Source organism: Nerophis lumbriciformis, linkage group LG05 (genome assembly GCF_033978685.3).
Source record: "Nerophis lumbriciformis linkage group LG05, RoL_Nlum_v2.1, whole genome shotgun sequence".
Classification (NCBI taxonomy): domain Eukaryota; kingdom Metazoa; phylum Chordata; class Actinopteri; order Syngnathiformes; family Syngnathidae; genus Nerophis; species Nerophis lumbriciformis.
Genome location: NC_084552.2, coordinates 42,639,691 through 42,656,446, shown reverse-complemented (window position 1 = coordinate 42,656,446; position 16,756 = coordinate 42,639,691). Strand labels below are relative to the sequence as shown.

General features: G+C 41.5%; 1 protein-coding gene across 1 annotated transcript; it reads right to left on the bottom strand.

The window, feature by feature from the left end:
• Positions 1–938: 938 nt before the first annotated feature.
• tnfsf12 (TNF superfamily member 12) lies at positions 939–15,966 on the bottom strand. Its single transcript, XM_061959167.1, has 6 exons — positions 15,570–15,966; positions 9,048–9,129; positions 3,339–3,395; positions 3,236–3,259; positions 3,031–3,158; positions 939–2,595 (listed from the first exon to the last, which is right to left on the bottom strand). The coding sequence occupies exons 1-6, from the start codon at positions 15,735–15,737 to the stop codon at positions 2,320–2,322; spliced, it is 735 nt and encodes a 244-aa protein (XP_061815151.1). The 5' UTR covers positions 15,738–15,966; the 3' UTR covers positions 939–2,319.
• Positions 15,967–16,756: the final 790 nt, after the last annotated feature.

Below are 16,756 nucleotides of genomic sequence, written 5' to 3'. Positions count from 1 at the left end.
TCTTGCTCAGGACACAACGGACATGACGAGGTTGGTACTAGGTGGGGATTGAACCAGGGACCCTCGGGTCGCGCACGGCCACTCTTCCACTGCGTCACACTAGGAAAACCTCAAATAGGAGAAATAGACCTAGGCTAGGACACACCGGAGGGATTAAGTCTCGTAGATGTCCTCTTCCTGATGGAACTAAAGAAGGTGGCTGGAGACCAGGAAGTCTGTCGCCCCTGCAACCTGAACCCGGATAAGCAAAAGAAAATGGATAATAAAGTTGTTCACATTCAAGCTAATTAACCAGGAACATGATCCTCCGTGGTAAAGTTACATAAAAGTCTGTCTTCAGGGTTCCTGGTGGAACTTTCTGGAGTAGACATTAGGCTCCTAAAGCTCGACTCGACATAGAATAAACTATAGACTGTAGACATTAATGGCCCGTCGCTGTCGTTTTTATGCCTCAAAGATGAAGTTGTAGAAAGTTCACCAAAGCGCTTGCGATCATTTGATTTGATGTTTTCCAGGGGCAATAAAAGGAAGGTTGTGGAAAAGAAGCAAGAGCGCTTGTCTGGCCTTTAAAAGGACGAGAGGAATAAATTAGAAACACTTTTTTTTTTTTTTTATGCTTTTTTTTTTTTTTGCTCCCCCGAACCTCCAAATTCACATTCTTCAGTATTTTGTTTTGAAAAGCTTTCGTCACGCTTTTGGACAAGAGTGTTTAATTTTTGGCACCCAGCTTGTTTTTTTTTTTGGCTCTTGCCATTTTGTAAGAATAACATTGATACTTTTGTGCAGTCTTTTTAGATCTGACAATCATTTGCAAATATGTTGATTTGTTTAGTTAGCTCAGCATGTACTGACTACATTAAGGTTTAAGCATCTTGCACAAAGCGAATCAAAGCACCCCCATCATGCTTCAATTAACTGCAAATAAATAGTTGAAGTGCTCAAATGTGCTGATCAAACAGTTTTTTTCAAAACAGAACTCTTTATATGACACCAAAGACAAACATCTTCACAAGTTGTTTTTTTAAGAAAGTGTGTTGTATAAACTTTGGCCGTTATAAAAATAGGAATTAGAGCCAGAAAGTGTGTATGTGTCAATGTTTTTTGTGCTGTGTGCTTAGCTTGAGTAATCGAAAATACTGCTAGTGTGTGTGTGCGTGTGCGTGTGTGTGTGTGTGTGTGTGTGTGTGTGTGTGTGTGTGTGTGTGTGTGTGTGTGTGTGTGTGTGTGTGTGTGCGTGCGCAGTCCAATCAGTGCTGATGGGGAAATATGCATTGTGTGAGTGCGTGTGTGTTTGTGTGTGTGAGATGCAGAATGTCTGATGAGGCAATCAAAGTGTGCCGTGTTCCATTGGACGCTGGTTCTTCAGAGCACTCGGTCTGCTGCAGTAAAGTGCTGAGCGCCACAAACCACAAAACTACTTATAAACAAGAGTGGGAGTACACAAAACCACAGCTCGAAATAACGTTTGTTTTGTGCAAGAAAGAAGACACAATATTACACAAGACGTGCCACTTCATTAGATGTTTGCGTTGTAAATGCCATGCTGCTTTTTACGTGCTGGCACATTTTGACGTTTGAAAGTGCAGACTGTTGACTCGTTGTTAGCATCGAGAGGATACAAGCCTGCTGTGTCGCTACATGCTAATGCTGGCAAGCCCACAACGCAGAAGGCACTGGAATGCTTGCCTTTTTTGGTCATTTCTACAAGCATTGACAAGCAGATTGCACTTTGACATTCCTAAATTCATATTTTGATTGATTTTGTTTGTATTATTCCGGCCCAGGATAGTGCATACACATCCTCAGTGTGGCTAAATCATGCTAAATATATTGATTAAGCTTCATAAGGCTAAAAGTGGTATTGGTCGAAGGTCCTTGTTGCTTTTTTCCGCGGGTCCTCACACTCATGCTGGGATTGGTTAAATACGACAAAAAGTAGCAAATACAAAAGACATGTTCTTGTCATGTTTGAAGGTGCAAGCACAGCTCGTCTGTTGGCTGCATGAAGAAGAATTTACGACAGGATACGGCGAAGATAGAAATCCCAGGAAGATTAGCTTCCATCCGGTCTGTGTCCCCCGGCCGGAGCGCTCGCTTCCAGTCCAGCGTCTGTGCGCGGCCTTTCCAAAACACCAGCGCTTTTTCCAGAGTCCACAACAACTTCCACAAATGTCAGGTTTGTCTTTCAAATGAGCGTCTTCGGGAAGAGGTGGCGGGAGGATGTCACGCCGCAACCGCCGTGGCACCGGGAGTTTTTCCTCTGGGGGTTGGGGGGGGGGGAACAAACGATCGTCCCCGCGCGCTAGCGTCCGTCTCGTCTCAGTTGACTTTGAAGATGCTGAAGACGTGAGGCGAGGCCGAGGGGTTGCCCACCGTGTGCAGGCGGAACGACGGGCCCGTCATGGCGTGCAGCTCCGTGCCCTTGTCCAGACGCAGCAGGCCCGACACCTGGCACGGCTTCAGGAAGTGGGAGGGGTGCGGCCCGGCCGAGGGGGTGGTCCCATAGCCTTCCATGCACTGCAGCTTCTGAGGCCTCCCGCCGCTGGTCACCACGTCCAGCTTGACGTACTGAGACTCCTGCTCGTTGAAGAGAACCTGAACACACCGGAACACAAGGTCACCACCTGTATACTTAGGCCCCTCCCCCTTTTACCCATCACAGACCTCTGCCCAACAATGGTTTTAAACTGCATCCCACTGAGAGCTGTTTCTAATATTCCCATCGACAACAGCGAGCTCTCTGTATGACTCAAGCAGCATTATTACCTCTGCCAAGCACGAAGAAAGAGTTTTAATGTGTCATTTTGATGGCCGTTTGTTTGTTTGCCAGTCTGTTTGTCGGCAGGATTTCGCAAAAACATCTGAGGTCCTTTCGACTGATCTCTGTGGGGGGGCAGAGCTTCAAGATAACAGATTTTGATCCGGATTTGGCAATGAAGAAATGTTGACTTACAGGGGACTGATTGGAATCTCGTGAAAAAAAAGCAATGCTGCATTAAAGGAAAAAAAGTGTGTGTGTGTTGGGCATACCTGACAGAAGAGGAAGTAGACGCCTGCTTTCTCCACAATAAAGGTGCCCTCCTCCTTGTTGTACCTCACTGCTTTGCTCATATTCAGCACTCGCTCCTCCCAGCCTTTAATCACGCCTCCTTCGCCCACTGACGCCACAGAGACCACAAAGGTGACACGGAGGCGGCGGCACGCGTCTCGAGACTCTAAAAGTGCGACAGCTTACCTTGCTGAGAGGACACTTTGGTGACTGTCAGGGAGCAAAGGAGAAGTCAGTTGAAAGAGCTTTTCTGCAGATGCTAACGTGACACATCTGCCAGGACACTTACTCTCGAAATGAGACGCCGCTTTCTTCCCGTTTCCATTCTTCCCGCGCAGCGTCCCCCCTTCAGGCAGGCAGGCAGCGAGACAGAAGTTTGAGAAAGAAAGAAAACACGCCTGTGGTCCACATCTGTATCTGTCTAATAACACTGCACTCATTTGCTGCCTTAACACACGCAGCAGACTTCCTTTCACGTGCATGCGTGCCTGTGTGTGTGTGTGTGTGTGTGTGTGTGTGTGTGTGTGTGTGTGTGTGTGTGTGTGTGTGTGTGTGTGTGTGTGTGTGTGTGTGTGTGTGTTAATCTTAGTGCCAGCTGCTCGCCATTCCAAAAGATGGAGTGAAGCAGACAAAAGCATCTAATGTAAACTGAAGGCTAAAGAAGAGAGATGAGGTGGCAGACAGCAGCTCTCTAACGAGTCCAAGATGTAAAATTAGGATGTCGCTGACTTAAGGCAACAGGGCTGAGGCCGAAGGACCCAGTGGAAACCGTTTATGTCGGACCCGCTCACGTCGACAACCCGCTTAGGTCGGCCTTCTCATCTAGTGGCCGCTTGAGTCGACACACATGATTGACCGCTTTTGTCGATCGTTTCTATGTAATTGCTGTCTAGTTGCAGTCAAAACGTACACACTGGGATTTCCTATTAAGTGCAAAGAAAGTTTAAAAAATAAAAGCATGACAATATTAACTTGGATTTTACTGGCACGTCTAAAAAAATATTTTTTTTTCTAGATTGTTAGCCACCAGAAGAAAGATTAGAGCATGAAGGAAAGCTGTATTGTTATTTTAATTAAGACCACAAAATGACTGTAGCGGCCGTCATTATGTTTGATAAATTATGAACAAATGGTGGAAAACCTTCTCTTTACGTCTCTGGCCAATGTCCCTCGTTTAAATGAACTAGTTTTGGTTACAATGTATTTGGAAAGTATTCACAGCACTTCACTTTTTACACATTTTGTTATGTTACAGCATTATTCCAAAATGGATTCAATGTGTTTTTGTCCTCCAAATTCTACACACAAAACCCCATTACGACAATGTGAAAAATTTTGTTTTTTTAATTTGCACATTTATGAAAAAAATACAAATGAAATAAATGTACACCAAAGTATTCACATCCTTGGCTCAATACATATTTCGATGCACCTTTGGCAGCAATTACAGCCTCAAGTCTTTTTGAATATGATGCCACAAGTTTGGCACACCTATCTTTGGGCAGTTTTGCCCATTACTATTTTCAGCACCTCTCAAGCTTCATCAGTTTGAATGGGAAGTGTTGGTTTTCATCCAGGATGTCTCTGTACATTGCTGCATTCATAATTCCCTCTATCCAGACTAGTCCCCCAGTTCCTGCCGCTGGAAACCATCCCCACAGCATGATGCTGCCACCACCATGCTTCACTGTAGGGATGGTATTGGCCTGGTGATGAGCGGTGCCTGGTTTCCTCCAAATATGACTGCCACTCACGCCAAATAATTCAATTTTTGTCTCATCACACCAGAGATTTTTGTTTCCTACGGTCTGAGAGTCTTTCAGGTGCATTTTGGCACACTTTTTACTAAGAAATGTTGTCTGTCTGGCCACTGTACCATACAGAACTGATTGGTGGATTGCTGTAGAGATAGGTGTCCTTCTGGAAGGTTCTCCTCTCTCCACAGAGGAATGCTGTAGCTCTGACAGAGTGACCATCAGGTTCTTTGGTCACTTCCCTGATTATAGACTAAGATGAATGCAGCAATGTACAGAGACATACTGGATGAAAACCAACACTTCCCATCCAACCCGATGGAGCTTGAGAGGTGCTGCAAAGAAGAGTAATGTGTGTACAATTCTAAGGACAGAAATTGATTTTTTTCATTTTGGAATAAGGTTGTAACATAACAAAATGTGGAAAAAGTGAAGTGCTGTGAATACTTTCCGGATGACCTGTAAGGCTGCAACTAACATTTATTTTGATAGTTGATTAGTCATCGACTATCTTAACGATAAGTCGACTGGTCGGATAATAAAGCGTACACCTATTTAATGGCTCTAATTTTTCAACTTCTAAATGCAGCTTAAGTTATTTTAGGCATGTGCTTACTAACAACAAATATGCCTATTTCCTTCATAAATAAGTATATATAGTGTAACTGTGCTGCTCAGTCAGCTGTTACAACAATTAAAATGACTAATAAAATGTTGTCCATTAAAAAAAAGAAAAGGCAAAGCGCTAAAAAACTATTAACCTTGTTTATGTATTTAAAAAAAAACTTTTGAAAAATAGCAGCAATGAAAACAAAACACAAAGTCTAACTTCCTCAAAAAGAAAATTATTTTGTGATGTTTAAAAAGTTGTGTACTGTTATATTGACTATTGATTAACTATTGGAAGTTTTAGAACTCTAAAAGACTCAATATGTAGAATTGTATCTTTGAGTCATTATTAAAATGTTGGCTATTTAGTAGATTGTATCTTTAATCTTATGTTACCTCTGCGTGTGTGTGTGTGTGTGTGTGTGTGTGTGTGTGTGTGTGTGTGTGTGTGTGTGTGTGTGTGTGTGTGTGTGTGAGTGTGTGTGTGTGTGTGGGTGTTTGTGTGTGTGTGTGTGTGTACGGTTTGCATTTGTTATTGTGCCTTATTTGTATGGCATTGCAAATTGACACTGCTTTGAAGTACTTGAATTGAAGTTGACTAAGTTTAACTGGCTGACTTTGGCTAAAATGATAGTTAAAAGTTATCTTTCACACAACCTCGTCTCGTCTGATGTATTGCCTTAAAAACAAGGTCCGCTTTGCAAAATGAGCAGGGTATTGTTTTCAACAAGAACAGGAGGAAATATCCTCACACTTTGCATGTTAACACAGGCGATTTTTTACGAGTGATGACGTCACAACTGTTTCAAATTTTGACTAATCGTTGCAGCCTTAATGCACTGTATGTCAAAAACCTCTTATGTCGACAACCGCTTATGCAGACGTGAGTCAGCCAGTCCGAGGGGTGTCGACACACACAGGTTTCACTGTACCAAAATGATTAACACATCAATTTCAATGCAAAGCCAGGGCATCAATACTGTTTCTTCGATCGATAAACCGTCAATATTTAATGAAAGATATTTGATTGATGCAACTGTAGACGAAACATTAACTTTTGCATACAGTCATGTCCACACGAACGTGGATATTTGGAAACAGGCATATTTTCAGAAAAACTGATCATCGGTGTTTGTACAGAGGCAGTAAAACTGAGCTTTTTGGCTCATGTTATTATCAATCAATCAATCAATCAATGTTTATTTGTATAGCCCTAAATCACAAGTGTCTCAAAGGGCTGCACAAGCCACAACGACATCCTCGGTACAGAGCCCACATAAGGGCAAAGAAAAACTCACCCCAGTGGGGTAGAAATATATATGTCAGTACCTTGTGCATTCAAACCTTATTTACCAACACTGAGTCATAAATCTTTTGGCTTATAATATGACTAGTAACAACAACAACAAAAAACATTGTTGGCTTTGTGTAAAAGAGCGCTGATTTTAAAGTATACACTGCATTAAAACATCACTAATGGGTCTCACTAAAGTCAGTGTTTTAATTAATTTAAAAACAATTAAATATACAGTGGCACCTCAACTTATGAGTATTGTATTTAAATATGCAAGCTGTCTCTTGGCTTTTTGTTATGCTTTAAGTTTCAAGTATAATTTGAGTAACGGGCATCCCGCTGCCTGTTGCAGATGTATTTGCACACAGCCCAGAGCCAGAGATCGACACAATCCTGCCCTGCAACCACCGGCACTGAGAAAGTTAGTGGGAAGGAGAAGAAGCGGACGACCAAATTAGAGAAACAAACCATTAAAAATATGTCGGTTAGCCGACCGGGCGAGTCAGCACGACCGCAGCACCGTCAGTACGCATCACAAGGTGCTGCAGCCAGCGTCCGCAGCGTGCAGCCACAAACTATGGACATTTATCCATAAAAATATGGAGAAGCTGCCAATGCTGTGTTTGATGTGTTTCCGTTTGTTCTGTCTAGAAGTGACTCAACAAAATGGGATCTATCAAGTTGGTACACAAACACAGCTCCCGTCCGGTCCGCCACTCATCAAAAGTATCCTTGTGCAACACAACCAACAATAACAGTTCCTATTTGTTACATAATGGAGATGCAGCTTGTAAAAGAAACCTACAAAAGTCAGCTCTTGCTATACATTATTTTTACATTATTTCATAAAACTACTGTAGTTGTTTGTAGTACATTGTATTGATTTATATAAACGTTTGTTTTTCCTTTTAAAAGGCATGCTGCATGTTAAAATTGTGGTATTTTGTGAGGGCCAATTAAACTAAATTAATGTATTTATTTTCATTGGGTGCGGCTGATTTGAGATACAAGTGTTTTGAGTGACGAGCTCAGTCGTGGCGCGAATTGAGCTCGTAAGTTGAGGTACCACTGTACAGTATGTGAATAAACATTTTCTCCATTTTTTTTAACAAATTGATTGATTGTAATGTATTGGCATTTATGTTATTTTTCATATTTAAATGTTTTAAATGACTCAAGTATTTTTTTTTTAATTATTATTAATTAAATGTATCTTTTTGTATAGTGTGTATAAGTGTACGTTGAGGTAGCACTACAATATAGAAATTAACCTTTTTTTTAATTACATGAATTTCAAAATATCTGCATTTATATTATTAATGTTTCTTGATTATCAATTAATAAACACTTTTTTGTATCACATATATTATGTGTATATTATAGTACTCAGGGACAGATCTGTGAAAAAATCTGTTCAAGTGGCCTTAAAGTCTACATGCAAAAAATTGCACGTTAGCATGTAGCATCAACATAGCTTGTTTGTATTTGCCACATTGGCTTCAGGTCAGTTAATCCTGACGCTGCTTTTAGTCACAAACTTAGAATTTAGAGTCAACGAGATGAAAAAAGTTTGATTCCTTGAAATTATTAGCTATTACCGTAGATATTTGCATATTCTTTTTTTTTTTATCCGTGCAAAATTTAAAATATATATTTTTTTATAGTAAAGCTAAATATTAGAGTGGTTAAAAGCGTGCTGTAGCTGTGAATTCATCAAAAGGCGCTGCATCACAATTCAATTCACTCAACATTTTCCAGCAGGAAGATGCTTTGACGAGATTGATGTTGTTTAACTTCAAGTTTTCTAAGTTTATACTGTATAGTGCATGGCTGTACTTCTTTATTCATGTGTAAAACTGCATTTAAAATGTGTTAACTCTGATAGGCATACTTTATATATTAATTTTTGGAACTTTTCATGTATACGTTCATTATTTAAAATTTTTTGGCCAACATAACCCTTGCAGATGCCGGTAATCTACTGTGTTCCAGTAGAGACGGCGAAGTCATTTAAGTAAATGAAGGCTTACTCTCGGACAGAAGTGCAATAATCTATAAATACAGCAATGATAGGTCATCAAAATTGTCTGCTTTTCACAACAAATCATGGCTGCAACAAAAAAAAGTCAGCATGATGGCCCCAAAGCGTGCAACAAGAACGCCGTTCTGAGCCAGATGGCTTTCTGAGCTCTGGTCAGACGTGTAATTTCTACCACAGCCATGCAGCTGCCTACTTCTTCCTGTGGCAACTTTTAGCTGCGGCTGTGTGCGTGTGTGCGTATGTGTGTGTGTGTGTGTGGGTGTGTGTGTGTGTGTGTGTGTGTGTGTGTGTGTGTGTTACCATCTCTCTTGACTCTCTGTCCAACCAGCAGCTCTCTCTTCTCCAGAATGAGCTGCACGATGGCCTTCCTCTGCCTGTTGACCTGTTCAGAACAAACAAGAAGGTCGTCCTCATGGTTGTTTAATGCTTCTTCTTGCAGGCCAACAAAGCAAAGTTTTACATGCTTGATGGGGGGGGGGGGGGGGGGGGGTGCTTGCGTGTTTAAACGGGGCGCTACTGTGGAGAAAGAGAAGGGCTCTTGGCTCTCCAGACGCTCACTGGCTGCCTCTCATCAGGAGTTGGCGCTACGGTGGACACTATGGGAAATGTTCCAGCGGCAACACTCTACTTGTCCAAGTGTGTGCGTGTGTGTGTGTGTGTGTGTGTGTAGGCTACAACATGATGCAGTCTTTACCTCCACTTTTACTCTAATTGCAAGTGGAATCCACAAGAATGAGGAAGTGCCAAAGAAAGAAGTGTTCCTGCATCACAGCATATCATAACAAACACCAGATACTATGCCAATCTAATTTCCAACCCCTTAAATCAGTAGTTCTGAAACAAAAGTACCACCTCAGAAAACATTTGGCTCTCCAAGTGCCACCACAATGACCAACATTAAAATACAGTTGCGCAGTAGGCCTAAGTATTTGCTAAAAACAAGGCAAAGGCTTTATTTAACAAGAATTTTTAATAGTTTTGCCCACTGTAATATTACAAAGAGTTTGAACAGTAACACTGTGTTTGAATATTTCAATAATTATTTGGCGTACCACTAGATGGAGCCCAATAGTTTAGGAAACACTTCCCTAAACGATTGGACCCTTTTTGGGGTGTAATAAGTCAACTATTTCCCACTTTAGCTTGACATATTACTGTTTTGTTGACAGACAACAACAAAGCAGTATTGACAGCTACGTATGTCTTACAATTTTTACTGCCTCATACAGCTAACATTGTGTAATTAAATATCTTAATAACACTCACCAAACATTTGTATGTGACTGAAGTGCTCTTCTTTTTCAGCCATCAGCTGCAGAAGCATTGAAAATAACACACAGGCCATTCTGTCTTCTTTCACGCGCCACTTGAAGATGTGCATGCAAGCACTCGGCTGTGGTACAAACCACACACTTACATACTTACACACTTCAATAAGTATACTGTGTACACTGTATGCTTAGTTCCTTTAGTTTTAAGCACTGTCCCAAATCCATGACCGTGTTTGTGCACTCATTGTTTTGAATGCGTACTTTTGCCGAACACACTTATTTGCTCAAAATAAATGATAAATGATAAATGGGTTGTACTTGTATAGCGCTTTTCTACCTTCAAGGTACTCAAAGCGCTTTGACACTACTTCCACATTTACCCATTCACACACACATTCACACACTGATGGAGGGAGCTGCCATGCAAGGCGCTAACCAGCACCCATCAGGAGCAAAAGTGAAGTGTCTTGCTCAGGACACGACAAGGTTGGTACTAGGTGGGGATTGAACCAGGGACCCTCGGGTCACGCACGGCCATTCTTCCACTGCGCCACGCCTGTTTTTCCGTTAAAATACTTCCTTCAGTACACTTCCATATGTATACTATTTACACTGTGTACGTTTCCATGCACTAAATTAGTCCGATTTCTCCAATAGTTCGGCTCTAAATAAGCCCCCTACAGCCCATGGAAACACCTTAATCCGATCGTGTTCGGTTTTTGAAAAGTCGGACTAACACACCTGGATTATGCTATTGGAAAGCAGATCTCTAGTGGGGTGTGTGGGTCTGGAGAGGACAGAGGTGTGGACTCGAGTCACATGACTTGGACTCGAGTCAGACTCGAGTCATGAATTTGATGACTTTAGACTCGACTTGACAAAATGTCAAAAGACTTGCAACTCGACTTAGACTTTAACATCAATGACTTGTGACTTCACTTGGACTTGAGCCTTTTGAATTGACATGACTTGACATGACTTGCTACTTTCCCCAAAACCCAAAGATGAAAAAGTTATTCGGGAGCGCTCCGTATTTTTCATTGTGTACTTGTCTATCAGCGTTGCGTGTGTCAGCTGGTGTGCTGTCAGTACAACAGCCAATCAAATTAGATCTACTTTGTTTTCATCACACAGCATTCATCCAATCAAATTGCAGGACAACCAACGAAGAAGACATGTCCAAACCACACGCCAGTGAACAAAAAATGATACCTAAAATAATTTTGTTTGGGTATAAAAATTACGAGGTGGTCAACACAAAACGGTTTGCAGTATGCAACACATGCGGTTCGAAAATGACTGATGGAGAGGCAACAACTTCCAACTTCGTCCGGCATTTGAAGTTGCACAAAGAACGGTAAGTTTTGAATGTAAGATAATGTTTATTGGCTAAGTAACTGGACTTTTATTTGCTGTGTAGTTAAATCAGTGAGGCTGTAAACTCACTGCTAACGTTATAACGTTATTGCAAACACGGGAATCTGTTGCAGTTCACTACCTTATTCATACTTTTTGTTCAGTGATTTTTTTCAAGCAGGGTTACGTTAGTCAATATATCACACGTAACGTTAGACGGCGGTCAGCAGCACCGCGTATTTTAGCCACCTAAAAAAAGACAAAAATAGTAAAATAAAGGTCAGTTAAAATGTATACTATATTATGAATAAGTGTACCGTTTTAGCTAGCTTTCTGACATACTGTTGGTTGTTTACCTCAGTGGTCCCCAACCACCGGGCCGCGGCCCGCTACTGGTCCGTGGATCGATTGGTATCGGGTCGCACAAGAAATATATAAATATATTTTTTCTTTTTTTAATTAAATCAACATAAAAAACACAAGATACACTTACAAGTAGTGCACCAACCCAAAAAAACTCTCTCCCCCCTTTTGTTCTGGGCATTGAACATGAAGACTCTTCCTTCACTGTTCCGAGTGGCCATGAGAGTCTTGGCAGTGCCTGCCTCCAGTGCTCCAGTGGAGCGAGTTTTCAGCCATGGTGGCATCATACTACGCCCCCATCGTGCACAAATGACTGACAGACTCTTGGCTAATTTGGTCTTTTGCAAATGCAATGCAGCATAGGGCCCTGACATAAAAAGTACAACTTTTTTGTTATGTTCACGTATATGTCATGTTTTTTCAATGTTAACACTTTTGTACAAATAAGTACATTTGCACTTTATTTTTCAATGTGTTTGTTCTGTAAAGGAATGAGTTAATGTTTAAAATGACTGGTTAATAGTGCTATTATGAAGTGCAATGTCAGCACAATTTTCTTTCCTGCAATTTAAAATGCACTTGTTTTAATAAATAAATACAGCGTTTGAAAAGCATACACAATCTGTGTTAATATATTAGTCTGTGGTTAAAAGGACTTGAAAGGACTCGAAACTCAAAATGCAGGACTTAGGACTTGACTTGAGACTTTCCAGTCTTGACTTTGGACTTGACTCGGGGCTTGCCTGTCTTGACTCGGGACTTGACTCGGACTTGAGGGCAAAGACTTGAGACTTACTTGTGACTTGCAAAACAATGACTTGGTCCCACCTCTGGGAGAGGACTCTTCATATTGCTCATTCGCCAGTCACAACGCGCGGGATACAACCCGGAAGCAGATACCATTCAATAAAATCGTAGCAACAATTGTAATGAAGAGGAGACTGTTTATTTATTTGCTTCACAAATTAAAAGAACAAAACATTTTGAAGAGCATAAATGGTAGAAGAAATTAGACTGACTTATCTAAGAAGGTAGCTAAGGAAATATAGAATGCCGGCTTCATTCGGACTTCCGAACAAAATACGAATGAGATAAAAGATAATGAAACAGGTATATTAAAGGGCAATAATAAAAAAAAAAAATAAAAAAAAAGTGTTGTACTTGTATAGCGCTTTTCTACCTTCAAGGTACTCAAAGCGCTTTGACAGTATTTCCACATTCACCCATTCACACACACATTCACACACTGATGGAGGGAGCTGCCATGCAAGGCGCTAACCAGCACCCATCAGGAGCAAGGGTGAAGTGTCTTGCTCAGGACACAACGGACATGACGAGGTTGGTACTAGGTGGGGATTGAACCAGGGACCCTCGGGTCGCGCACGGCCACTCTTCCACTGCGCCACGCCGTCCCAAAAGCAAACACAAACCTCTTCAAGCTGCTTTTGTGCACTCCGAACTGATGAACAATAACTCTGTATTCCTCACAGCTGGCAAGATAGTCGAGAACAATAGCAATCTTCATCTGAACAGCATCAACTCAAGGCACAAACTGTCTTTTCCTATGGATTTAAAACTCCTTCCATCAATCTACACAGCCTTTTGAATGAGCACCGAGACATTTGAAAGTTTGGTTTGATTGATTCTCGGTCCAAAAATTATTTTGAAAGAACTATTTCGCCAGTCTGTCGTTGTTTCGGACATGCATCCGCCCCAATACTTGGTAGTATCGTCATGTTCGTAGCGCAATCCAAGAACATTTCTTGATGCTGTTTGCTATTCAACATCAGAATAGCCATTAGAGACGTAATATTCGTAATATGTGCCAATATTACAGCGGACATCACAACAAAGCGAGGCTGTTAACTTGTTAAGAGCCACAGACGCCTCGTGTGACATCATAGGTCAACCAGAAAAGCAATACGGGAGGCACATGGCGTATGACCAATAGTCGCATTAGAGAAAATGCACGGATATTTAGATTTCACACAAAGGTGTGAAAATACAAAAAAGAACAACTATTTGAGAAATCAGACTAATTTAGTGCATGGAAACATAGTAAATGTCTACTTAGCTACCGAGGGCCTGATTTTATTTGAGATACATTACTTCCCGGAAATTACGTAGTAGTTTTTGGCTTCTTTTCTACTTTTTTAATTGTTATTTTGAACCACTTGATTTAGCCCCTCCCCTTCCACGTCATAGCCAATGAGTGAAGGTGTAAGTGTCCATCAGCGTTGCCAGACGTCTGATTATTTGACTATCAATAAACCCCCAAAATCCCATAAACTAAGATTATTTGACCCTTTCAAACACAAACAATGTCCAGCCTGCACGGCACCAGATGTTGCGCATTATTTTACGTGCCTCTTTACAGCCAAGTGGGGGCGCTGTTCCGCCAGTGACGGTTTCTTTTTTCATCAGTACTGTCAGTTTATTCGAAGGTAAAACTGCATTGTAAATTCAGTATTTCAGAACTTCCAGTACCAGCATCTTAATAAATGCTTGAAAGACAAACCTCCAGTTAAGAAATATAACTAAGTATACATAATCCTTGTGTTTAGCGTGAGCTAACGATGATAAACACTGTATTGAGGGCCACATTGCTATAATGGCTGCCACATGTAACAGTAAATATATATTTGCTTTTCAATGTATTGCCTATGCATTTGATTTGCTTTGAAATCATAAGCAGATATGCATTTTATTTTGACAATTTTTTTGAATATAAGTCAAGATAATGCTTTTTGCATGATCCAATAATATTAAAATGTTAAAGACATGAAATTGTATGCAGTACATGTCATTTTTCTGTCAAAAAAGTGAATGCGTGTAGTGAGAAAGATGAAGTGCTTTATTTATGCACATTATTTCCAGGCGTTTGCGAGCCACATAAAACAACGTAGCGGGCCAGATCTGGCCCCGGGCCATGAGTTTGACACCTGTTATATACACAGTATAATAATATCTTTAAGTAGAATAAGCTCTTTATTTGGAGCCAGGGGCGCCGCTAGGGATTTTGGGCCCCATGAAAATAATCTTTACAGGGCCCCCAACACAGTGTCATTATTTTTTCTGTATTATAATTTCATCATCATTAGGGGCCTCTCTGGGCCCCCCTCCATCATGGGCCTCTAGAATCCGTCTCCTTTACCCCCCCCTTTTCGGCGCCCCTGTTTGGAGCAAGTGCTATTTAACAATTAGCTTGACACATACAGATAGATAAATAAATAAATATGATCAGGTTTTTAATATTTCAATTAAGGGGGTCCACAACCACAACCTTTGGGGCCACAACCACTATGGGGGCCACGTGATCAAAAAGGAGCTGACCACATTCAAATCAGTGTTTATTTTCACTGACATTTGGAGCCTTGGAGGGTTGAATTTGATCAAACCCTTGGAATATTAAGGCCACCAACATATATGCCATAAAATCCCCCAGAAATAGCAACATTGTAAATTTCAACTGAGCAAACCATCGTACTATTGGGATATTTTGACATATTTCACAGTGTGCATGAATTTGTTTTATGCGCTCAAAGAGTAAAAAGCGCGTGATTTGGACCAATAACTTAAAAGCTGGAAGACATTTGTTTGCAAAAATGAATTTGCGCAACACGGGGTGTCTGTGACGTCACTGGCTGTCAAATCCCGCGCATGCACGAGTGAGGACTTCCCGGTATACAGAAGAAAAAACATAACTAAAGTAAAAACAAGATTAACAAGACATGGCGGCCCACACTTTTTGACAGGTTGTGAAATGTGGATTAAAAAAAAAACACGCATTTCTCGCAACCACACTTAGTAACAATAAAGTGTTGCTCCAAACCTGCTCCAGGCGGTCCTGGAGGATGTGGAAGGACTGGGACAGGTCCCGCGTCTGACGCCAGGTCCACGCCGTGAAGAGCGCGCTGCAGGCGGCCACGGAGAGAGCCAGCAGGGCCAGAGAAGCCCACAGAGCCCGCAGCCTGCGCCTCCTGTGCACGACGCGATGCATGCTCACGGTGCGCCGATCACCCCCGAGCGACTCCTCGGATCCATTCCAGCTCGTTAATGAAGACCAGCGCTCGCTAATTGGACGGACATGCTGCTGATGTCTTGCAGCAACTGTTGCATCCTTCAGTCTGCCGCCGTCCTCGTCCTGCTGGGGGCTGCACGGCCGTAGAGGGGGGCCAGGGGGGCTCCAGCTGAGCTCTGATGCTCAGAGCCTTTCCTCCCCTCTTGTGTCTCTGCACTTTTTTCCCTTTCTTCTTCTTCCCCCCCAATCAACTTAAAAAAAAAGAGAGAAGAAAAAAAATGCAGCGTCCAAAGTTGTGTTTGCAGTTCCTAAAGTGTCCACATGAGGGCAGCAGCGTGTAGGGTAAGACTGCTCTCTCTGACTTTTTCCTGACGCGCAAGTGCTGTTCAAAATTCTGCAAAGACACAATCTCCATCTTTGGGTCTAAATTAGATGTAAAAGTGTACCAAGTTCTCGGAATGTGTCCTCATCCTTTTACTATCAAGGTGAGGGACATAATCTGTAATCTACAGGAAACTTTCACAAGGTCCGAGCCTCGCCTCAGCTCAGCTCACCAGCTGATGTCAAAATAGCAACATAGTGAAGTTATCTCTCTGTGACAATGCACCGCTAAATGTAAGTCCTTGATGCTAGCACTTAAAATAACAATATTTCTAATACTTGGTTAAAGTTCAGGTCACAAAATGTAAATGGAGTATTGTTGAATCCATTGTAAGATAACTTTTATTTAAATTTATTTACCAGTTATAATGCATATAAAACATGTTCTTATCCCTCAAAAAGATTGTGAATTAGAGGTGAAATTCCACCCCCCAAAAAGTCTGCTGTGCATTAGTTTTGCAAAAAGAGGCTTTTTAAAAAAAAATTTAATTCTTTTATTTATTTATTTTTTTAATTTTTTTTGTCCAGCTTCTCAGGAAAATCATATAGTTGATGTAGGTGCCCATATCGGCTGTTCAGATTTACTTTACAAAAGAGAAGTGGAGGACACTTCTCTT